The 10,447-nt window shown below is 48.9% G+C and overlaps 1 protein-coding gene across 6 annotated transcripts in view; it reads right to left on the bottom strand.

The window, feature by feature from the left end:
- RGL1 (ral guanine nucleotide dissociation stimulator like 1) overlaps positions 2,813-10,447 on the bottom strand; it is a 294,657-nt gene continuing 287,022 nt past the window's right edge. For all 6 annotated transcript variants that reach the window (XM_003357576.5, XM_005667818.3, XM_021063811.1 and 3 more), the window contains 2 exons: positions 8,025-8,139; positions 2,813-4,989 (listed from right to left, as the gene is read on the bottom strand). In XM_003357576.5, coding sequence (XP_003357624.3) covers positions 4,802-4,989; positions 8,025-8,139 — 303 coding nt within the window. In that variant the 3' untranslated portion in view covers positions 2,813-4,801. The remainder of the gene's footprint in view (positions 4,990-8,024; positions 8,140-10,447) is intronic.

The following is a 10,447-nucleotide window of genomic DNA, read 5'->3' as shown; positions in this document are numbered from 1 at the left end:
GCAAACTCCTCAAGCCTACTTTTTAGATGAGGCAATAGCTAAATTAAACAGCAAGTGGTCTGGGAGTCAAAGCTAGGCAGTCAGATCCCACCTACACCACACTGCATCCAGGGACGGCAGTGTCACAGAGCCTAGCTGGGAGCAGTTCACAATGTAACCTGGTCTCTGTGGCCCAGTTGCCCCATCTATGCGATGGCATGAGGTGCAGACGGATAGGCAGCAATGCTCTGACCAGCAGCAGCCCCCCTCCTTGGAAACTTTAAAGACCCAACCAGATGCCCAGCTAAGCAAGACAGCTTGTGGGAAGTCATGGGACCGGAAGGCCAAGGATGGAGCCGGCAGATCCTGGGCATTGATTCCAGCTCTAGGAGGCTGAGGAGTATGTGCCAGAATAGCCCAGCCCGGTGTGTGTGACACCCACACAGCAGGGTTCGGCCATTCAGAGCCCTGCCCTTAGCCTTTGGCAACTGACTGAACTGCTCTAGGGCTCAGCCCCAGGATCTGTAATATACGGGAGTTTATAACGTATCTGTCAGATGCCTTCCAACTCTTAAGAAAATGTTAAATACATAGGATCCCTCAAACTGTTAAGTGAATTACTCCCACACAGTCTTCTGGGTAGAGATGTTGAAAAACCATACCAAATGGTGGTTTTCTAATTTGGAGTCTAAAATAATTACATTTGCCTGGCTTCTGTTTGATCTCATGGTTCATGCATAAACACTTTCAATTTCCTAGTTTTTTTTTTTTTTTTTAATTGACCTACAACTCTATGAAGTAGCTCCTAGTTTAGTCACAGTAGGAACCACATTAGAGGCATGTAAATGGGTGGTAAGCCGATGTTAAATATTTAAAAATTCAGAGTTCCTGTCATGGCTCATTGGTTAACGAACCCAACTGGTATCCATGAGGATATGGGTTCAATCCCTGGCCTCACTCAGTGGGTTAAGGATCCGGCATTGCCGTGAGCTGTGGTGTAGATTACAGACACGGCTCAGAACTGGTGTTGCTGTGGTGTAGGCTGGCGGCTACAGCTCCAATTTGACCCATAGCCTGGGAACCTCCATATGCTGCAGGTGCGGCCCTAAAAAAAACCAAACAAATTCTATAAGGCTAATTCTAAACAAAATTACTGTTTTTTGTATTTTCTCCTCCTTTGAGCACCTCTTTCCCAACCCTTCATTTGCTCTGTGCAGCCCCCATCTGGAGCCCTCGGTGCATCCCTTCCAGACACTTGTTTGGTGACGGTGGGAAGATGAACAAGGCCCTGCATCCTAGTGAGAAGACTCTTTTGTGCAGAGACAGAAATCTACTCCAGGTGTGCTCCCTCCCCCCCTTCCCCTGCGCTGACACCAGGGCCACAGGCTGGCCAACAGACTGCGAGGGGAAGTGACATATCCCTTTGGTCTGAGGCAGTCAGGAGAGTTGGGTATTCTCTCTACCATCACGGGGACTGGAGGGAAAAACCAGAAATGGTGGAGTCCCAGGATGGAAGCTGCCTGGGTCCTTGAGCTGCTACGGAGAGCTGCCTTCTTTGTCATGCCTATGACATGATGAAAAATCACTCTAAGTTACTGAGATGTCATGGTTTATTTCTCTAGCCTTGCCTAATACTCCCTTCTGGAAGCATTTCACATTAACAGAGATCCTAGCGGAAACAGCAGTGCAAAGACAATGGAAGTAACTCCTCCTGGTGGAAGTGTGGACACAGGTTGCAACTGGGGCCGTTGCCCCAGCCCTGGAGAAAACGAGGGCTGGCATCAGGGAAACTTGACGATACCACTGAAGTCGGTACACAGAGCAATACTCTATGCTTCCTAAGGGTCCTGTGCAGCATGGAAAATTTGAGAAGCCGCCAACACAAAAAATTTCAAGACCTTCCTTCAGGCAAAATGTCACCAAGCTGTTTCTAGAGGGAGGCAAAACAAGGGAACCTGTTTTCTTGAATGATCATAAAAATATAATCACCTTCCAGAGACAGAAATCCCTTTTTTTCCTGCCCATATTATTAATTAAAACACCTACTCAACTCTCTCCAAAATCCCACGAGGGCTCAGAAAACCTGATAATTTGGATTGATTTAGGAATCCATTTTTTGGGAAACAAGCTGGTGGAATGACAATGTGAAGTGAGCTGGCCTCAGTCCGACTGCCTTCTGGGAAGACTTGTCCTTTCTCCACGGTGACCCGCTCGGCTTCCAGAGCACCTTGGATGGTTGCAGGAATTGTGCAGACAGTAGCAGTGGAGACTCGGGACAAGACTGTCAGAAAGAAGCCAACTACTACCTTGGACCCTAACTCTTAAGTCTGATTGTATACAACGTGTCCCCACCACCTGAACTACTCAGGAAGAGCTATCCAGCAAGCCATCACCTCTGAGGCAGTTTCCTCAGATGTCACTCCTAAATGCATGTGTCACGTGCCAGAAGACAGGATCCCTCCTAAGCCTGTCCCAGGCTTTCCCTCTGCTCCCTCCAACAGAACCAGAGGCCACCTGCAAACCACACGCTGACAAATCTGGAACCCAGATCCACCAGATGAACCCTCCAGATACAATCCCTTTGGGTCTGGCAGCACATGCCAGCCAAATCCCAAGCCAGTTTATTAATTTAACCAAAAAGTAAACAGATGATGGAGATGCAGAAAGAAAGGCATGCGAGCAGCTGGCAGCACGACCCGGCTGTCCACCAGGAAAGAAATGTAAGACATTTAAAGTGGCATTAAATAAATGAGGCTATGTTTGATCTACTTGGACCTTCCAACGTCTTTTAAAAAAGGAAATATATATATATACACACATATATGTGTGTGTGTTTTTTTTTTTACACTGCAGTAGATAAATCTAGACTCTACAAACACAGTATAAATCCACAAGGTAAGCACATGGGCGAAACATCCAGGTCTTGGTAGCCACACCCTAAACCAGGCCGACAGCTCTACCTTTTCTTTTTGACCTTTGAACCAAGACACTCAGGCTGAGGCTACACTTCCTTCAGTCTTCACAACGTCTAGCATCCTGGCCATGCTTCTTCCAAGCACAAAAGCACAAACTGGACCACCCTCGCCAACAGAAGAAAGTGCATCTCAACCAGGTGAAACCAGTTGGTCTTGACAGTGCAGCTCTAGAAAGACCTACAGGGAATCTGAGGCCTTCCTGGCCCATTCTCATTCTTTGGACCACTGCCACCCATCTCTAGATTGTTCCCGGTGCTTGCTCCCTGCAGGTTTCATATGGCTAGTTACACACCATCAACCTCACCGGACCTTCGGGAGCTGTCTTACAGGACAGGAGAAAGAGAAAGCGCCGCATGACCAGCTGTACTTCGTATCTGGGTTTGTTCTTTATTTTTGGAATAAAAACTGGTATTTTGAGAATTTTTTTTTTTTTTTTTTAAAAAGGACACCCTTCGGAAAGTGCTTCTTATACATATTAACATCTCACATATGGCTTTGTAGGTCAAACCCCAGCACAGCTCAGATCTGGGAGAGAGAGGAGGGCGGTGTTACCGAAGGCAAAGAATGTCACTTAACAGTGAGTGATGCTGTGATACCAAGTGTGGGAACCTGAAAAAAAAAAAAAATAGCTATTCATTGCCTTTGGGAGAATGTACCTCTTTAGAAGTGCCTGGGCTCATACACGGAGCCCCGTTTCTTTCCCCAGGACGGGGCACGGGCACGCTGTAAAAGTTGCTAAGTGCAACGGGACCCCGCTCTCGGCAGGGAACAGCTTCCGAGGGGCTAGAAACGGAGCAATCGCTCTTGGGAAATCGTTCGCAGGCTCAAACAGTCAATCGCAGTGGGAATGTCTACACCTGAGGAGCAAATGGCACAGAGGTACTGCGAGCCCGATGGCAAAAGACTGCAGACATAGATTCACATGCAAACGGCGATGGGCACTAACAGTGACATAGTGGCGTCCGAGACAGGTCAGAGGCCGCCTGCCTCCGCATCCTTTTGCACTTGCTTTTCTGGCTGAGTTCCCAGCGAACATGGCTCTCTGTGCGGTGGCTGTGATGTGTTCTTTATGGGGTGGGGGTAGGGGACAAACAATGCAATGACTGGAAATGCCAGGGGCTTGCATCGCCTCCAGAGACGTTGTGACAGCTGGGCTTTGGGCCAGATGGGCCTCCGGAGCTGCTCCTCGCCTTCCCCGGGGCGGCAGGAAGCGGCAGACGCAGGCAGAGGTTGAAAGCCACTGGCTCATCCAAACCCTCTCCGAGGTGGCCTTTCATGCAGCCCGTGGTAGCTCCCAACGCTGCGGTGCTTCTTTTCTGGCGGCACTTGCTTGAGAAGGTAATCCTCTCCCTTTATAAAAAATAGTTTGGACTTCTTGTAATACTGGCACAAAGGACATTCTGTAGTCCTGGGATGGGTTCCACTTACTTGGAAGGTATGAGACGAGGTTCTCAGTTCCTTCTATTTCCCTGTAAAAAGTGACCTCGGCCTCCCAGGCCATTGTGCAAATGTGTTTTTCCATAGTCCAGAATATCCCATAAGTCCCTCGTATTTATATACATATACACATACATACCAAATATGTGTGCCTACACATATATTTATAAATGTGGATAATTTTGCATTTCCGTCCTCAGATAGTTCAAAGAGAATCAGTGACTCATTCATCCTTTTCATGTCAAGTTCATCTTCAGTTGCCCCAGAATGCCAATCACACCGGAAGCACCCAATAAATATCTGTCCACTTTGCCAACAACCCTCTAACACTGGGTGGTAGATGCAATCCCCACAGTCTGTGGTTGGCCCCACGGTGCCCTTGGCAAGCGAGGGGCCACTGGTCTCTCCCTTCAGAGGGTGATTTTGCTGTGTCTGTTGCTCCAGCAGCCCCGTTTAGCTGTCCTGGGCAACGTCAAGCTGGTCCGGCTCCGCAGTTTCACCTGCTCCTCCACCGAGTTCTTTTTGCGTAAAATGAAGTCAAAGTTGACTTGGCTGTTCATGGCATAGAAGACATTTGCCGAGTCTGGGATCACGAGTTCTAAAACAGAGGCAGGGGTGGGAGGGATAAATTAGAAGTTTGAGAAGAACACATAACCCACTACTGTATGTAAAACAGATAACCACCCAGAACCTGCTGTACAAATATATAGAATATAGGTCATTTATTCACTTTGCTATACATCTGAAACTAACCTAACAGTGTAAATCAACTATACTCCAACATAAAGAAAGAGGGAGGGAGGGAAGATGAGGAAAGAAAAGGTAGCGTGTGTAGTCAGCCCAGCACTGACTGCACCAGGTGGAAATTTTGTCCAGACACACAGCTGGGACTATGGCCCTTTGTCCCTGCAGCCAGACAAGGCTGCCGCTCACTCTCTCACGTCAGTTCCAATAGCTTCCCAATCCCAATTAAAAAAAAAAAAAAAAAAAAAAAAAAAAACTAAGTGAAAACACAATCTTAGAAATTCAAGCCACAAATGAAATGCTCAAATGTAGAATGTTTTAGCTAGAAGGAAGTGAGGTATGCAACAAAGGCCTGGGGGGTTAAATGACATCCCCCAGTGGGTTTTCTCAGAAGCAAGTGAACCCCGTGACATGGGGAAAAGGCAGAAAATTTACCAGAACTGTTGGAACATCAAAGTATTTTTGGATTCATCCCAGATCCAACCAGTGTTTTACCCCATTGGAGGCCTTACTTGATCAAGAGCTTGCATTTTAATATGAGAGAACAACCCAATAAAATGGAATATAACTGTTAACATTTAAACGAGTCATCTTCAGTGCTTTTCAAGTAGAAAGCTGCAATCTCTGAACAAGGATTATGCCATGTTTAATACGAAATTGTCGAGCAAAGTGATTTCAATTCATTGTTATTTTTCAAAGAAAGTACATGCTGAGCACTCTAGAGAAATGGCCATCTAGAAAGACAGGGAAGAAGAAAGCTAAGATGTGCCGTTCTAGCTTTGCGCCAGTGGCGTGAGGCAGGCGACCCGGAGCGGCATCTCATTACGGAACTGGGTTAAGGTAACCTTACATTAACTTCCACACAGATTCTAACAGCAAGACTGATGCAATCATGGAGTGCCCACTGTGGCACAGCGGAAATGAATCCGCCTAGTACCATGAGGATGCAGGTTTGATCCCTGGCCTCCTTCAGTGGGTTAAGGCATCTGGTGTTGCCGTGAGCTGTGGTCACAGATGTGGCTTGGATCCCACGTGGCTGTGGCTGTGGCATAGGCCGGGAGCTGCAGCTCTGATTCAACTCCTAGCCTGGGAACCTCCATATGCCGTGAGTGCGGCCCTTAAAAAAAAAAAAAAGACTGATGCAATCAGGGTCTGAGCAGCTCTGGTGCATTTCTCACAAATGTCCCTTAAAGACAAATGCCCCTGGAAGTTCCTGTTGTGGCTCAGCAGTGAGGTTGTGGGTTTGATCCCTGGCTTCGCTCAGTGGGTTAAGGATCCGGCATTGCCGTGAGCTGTGGAGGCCATAGAACCGGCTCGGATCCCATGTTGCTGTGGTTGTGGTGGAGGCTGGCGGCTACAGCTCTGATTCAATCCCTAGCCTGGGACCTTCCATAGGCCACATGTGTGGCCCTATAAAGCAAAAAAAAGCAAACAAACTCCCTTCAATTAAAAGTCCCCAGTCTCCTGCCCACATATTCCCAGGTCAGGGACAACTTAGCTCACAGCAAGATATGAACATATCTCCAACAGCGTACACTTCCGGGTGCCTTGTTTCCTGTCACAACGGCCCCATGATGCATGAGGAGCCAGGAGGATGTGCTCTCCATTTAACATAGTCAGGACCAAGGCCTGGGGAGGTCCACGGCCCACCTGCCACTCACGGCTGGGGAACTGAGCTCGGCCCCGGCTGCCCCTTGGGACTCCGGGACCTTCAGACCCACCAGCCTCACCTTGGTGTTGGTTTGTGGGCCACAGGATCAAACTCAAGAGCCCACACGTTAGGCGTAGATTTTTAACAGTAACTACCTTCAAAGATAATAACTGAGAAAGGTTTGCCCCACAACCTAGGACACAGCCGGATGAATGAGAACTTCCAGGAGGTCGTTGAAAAATTTTCTCAGAAGCTATAGCTGCTCATCTCCAGGGAAAGGTACTGCTCTCATTTTGCCTACTCTTGTCTGGGCCCAAGATACAGCCCTGGGTGCCTTGCTGGTGAAACGAATAAGCTCCCTTCCTGTACCTCCAACTTGCGGAGTTGCTCTTTTCCTTCACAGGGAGAACGCTTGTTGGGACCAGCCCTACATGAAACCACGTGCACTGGTCAGGGTTGGGGCGGTCAGGAGACAGGGTTGGCTTCAGTGAGCAGTGCTGGCTGCTCCCTCTAGGCTTGGAAAACACTTTATTCTGACCGAGTCACTCTCTCTGATGTGACATGGTATAGAGGAGTCACCTACCCGCTTGCCACCGCCTCTCAACAAATACAACCCCACTCCAAATCAGCAAATCGATGCTATCTGGGCGATTCTGTGCCCAGAGTTTTCATGAAAGGGATTTCCTTAAATAAAGGATTCCTAAGCACAATGAAGCATTTTGTAGATCACCAGTTCTTTGCCTCCATAACGGGGAGGTAAAGAACTTTCAAATCCTGGTGTTAGGAGTTTTCACTTCCTGAAGATGAATCATGAATAAGGATACACTCTCAGGCACAGTCCCCCGAAGCAATGACAAATTATTAGAGGAACTGCAGGCTCACACATGCCCTAGACACACATTATCAGGTAGAGGAGGGGCGAGGCCATGTGCAAAGACTCAGCAGATGCCACCTATGCCTCCCCCTGTCGAGGGGCCTCTTCCTATAAGAACGCTTGACGACGAGTTTACAAAGCAGGGCAGGAGGCTTGCTCAGCAACATTACAGGAACAACAAGAGGGCTGGTGGGGGGCCAGCTTCAGACACTCCGCTCTACAAGCAAGGGGATGGCACGGCTCGCCATGCAACTCCCCGCTGCCCAGTGAAGACCCCGACTTGGTTCCATTTTTAAAAGACCCTGAATCCCTCCTCTGTCTTCTCACCCGGGGGCAAGCTGGGCGGAAAGGCACACGCGCCTACCTTTGTCCTCGGAGATGACCTGCACCAGCTCGTACTCCTCCGCGGGGTCCGAGTCCAGGTTGTGCTTCAACATGGCCCTCTGGATCACGGCGGGGGTCTTATCCTGGCTGGTCAGCTGGAAAGACAATGAAAGGGTTTGCTTCACGTGACCCGGAAGCGTTTTCCTGACCCCCTTACCCTCGATGTCCGGTGCCTTTCCGTGTGCAATGGCCCAACGGCATGGGAAAGGACCAAGAGCCGGGCCTCCAGGCTTGCAGTCCCGGCTCCGCCCTTAGATGATGGGTCATCTATTCTCTGGGTGGCCTGTGCTCTCAGAGCCCCATCCACAGAGAGGGACTGAGTGCTCTGCGAGTTCCGATGGAAGAATACATACGCGGCGCTGTGAAAAATGGACAGCGTTCTCGTCTTGGGCCAAGAGTATCTCACCTGTTGTGCTGCTGCTACAGCGCTGGTTACAACCTATGGGTCAGAAATGGCCATGGGTCTACACACTGGCCACTTCAAAAAGCACAAGGGACTCTGTCCCAGGAATCCACCCCTAGGTATTTATCAAGAGAAAGGAAAACATACATCCACAAAAGGGCCTGTGCACAAATGGTCGCGGCAGAGTTATTCCTAACGGCTCCCAACTGGAATGTACCTCAGTCTCATCTCCAGGAGAAGAGGGGAGGAGAAAGCCAGCGGAGGGCAGCCACAGCAGAGCGCCGCTAAGGGAACTGAGGCTGCACATGTGCAACAACACAATGAGTCTCACATGTCCTGTTGAGCCAAAGAAGCCAGACCTGGGAGTTCCCTGGGGGCCCCGCTGTTAACAAGCTGGCATGGTCACTGGCGTGGCTCGGGTTCAGTCCCTGGCCCAGGAACTTATGCCTGCGGTAGGCATGGCCAAAAAATAAATAAATACAAAGACACAAACGATGACATGCTGTACAAGTCTATTCTTTGAAAAACAGGCCAAAGTAACCTGTGATATTAGAAAGCTAACTTGAGCTAACTTTATCTTCAACTAAGGTTAAAGCAGGATTGAAGGGGGCATAAGGGAATTGAGGTTGGGGGTGGGTGAAAAATGATATTTATCTAGACTTGGGGTGGTGGTTTTATATATATACACGTGTGTGTGTGTATATATACATCTCCATATATGTACGGTTATGAAACCCAAAGGAACTCAGCACCTCAGATCTATGTATATAACTGTATATAAATTATGCCTCAATAAAAATGAGCTGCTTAAAAATAATAAATCTAACATTTTTTAAAGAATAGAGGCTTCTCTCACCCCAATTCTCCCCTTCATCTCTGCCCATCAGCCAGCTAGTTTCAGGGTGCTCAGAGCAACAGGCAAAGATGATTGACTTCTGTACTATCCCTTGGGTGAGTTCTTTGAATTTGAAAGAAAGCAAAAGAAAACCCGGATTATTCTTGCTTAAAAATAAAAACTCTCTCAGCAGGAGGTAAAAGGAGAGACAGCCCCAAAGAAGGAGAAGTCTAATTTCCTCCAAGAAATTGTCTCTGTGAGCCTGAGGATGTCAGGCCCAGGGGCCTGCCTTGGGTCTGAGGCAGCAGCTGAATCTGTGATTCAATAAACAGTACGCATCACAATGGGGGGGGGGGCGGGGAGTCTCCTTCCTTTCTGACCCGCCTCCGCTGGCCCCTCCCTCACGACCGCGTGGGGTCCAGTCTCAGCCCACTCTCACTCCCTGCCCGACCACATCCATCCACTGGGGCGGGAGGGACAACTCCCAGTCTTCAACCCCAGGACCAGTCTTGCACCAACCCATCCTTCTGACCACCTACCGGGCAACGCCATCTGAACGTCCTACTGTTGCCTCCGATCGAGGGCACCCAAACCCCCTCCTGCGGTAATGACGTCGCACTTGACAGGAGCACCAAGCACCAAGCCGCCTGGACAGCTTTTAGTCCGCCTTCTTTCACTCCCCACAGGAGCCACCAAAAAGTGTATAACTAAATGGATTCCACAATCCTGCCTTATAAAAATCTTTCAAAAATCAGTATTGTCTGCAGCCACATGACCATCTAACCCCATCACCTCCTACACAGAATATGCCGGCAGCGTAAACCTGTTCCTGCACCTCCAACTGAGGCTCTGCACTCCCGCATCAGGCCCTACAATAGTCAGAACAAATCCGATTGCTCCCTAAAGGCCTTCAGTGAGATTCTCTTGCCTGCAGGATTGACACAAAGTCCTTCAGCTGTGCCGCAGGCCCTTCACAACCTGCTCTGACCTCTCTCCGAGTGTTCAGTACACCTTGAAAAATGCTTTATAGTCTCCCTCTTGATTGTGCGCTCCTTGAAGACAGAGTCTCATTCATCTCCCTATTCCCAAGGCCTGGTCCCATGACTAGGACACAAGTAACGTTCAAGAAATACTTTCTTGATTCAGGAGTTCCTGTCGTGACTCA

Source organism: Sus scrofa, chromosome 9, assembly GCF_000003025.6.
Source record: "Sus scrofa isolate TJ Tabasco breed Duroc chromosome 9, Sscrofa11.1, whole genome shotgun sequence".
NCBI classification, from domain to species: Eukaryota; Metazoa; Chordata; class Mammalia; order Artiodactyla; family Suidae; genus Sus; species Sus scrofa.
Note: the sequence above shows the minus strand (reverse complement) of the source record. Positions and strands in the feature narration are given on the sequence as shown.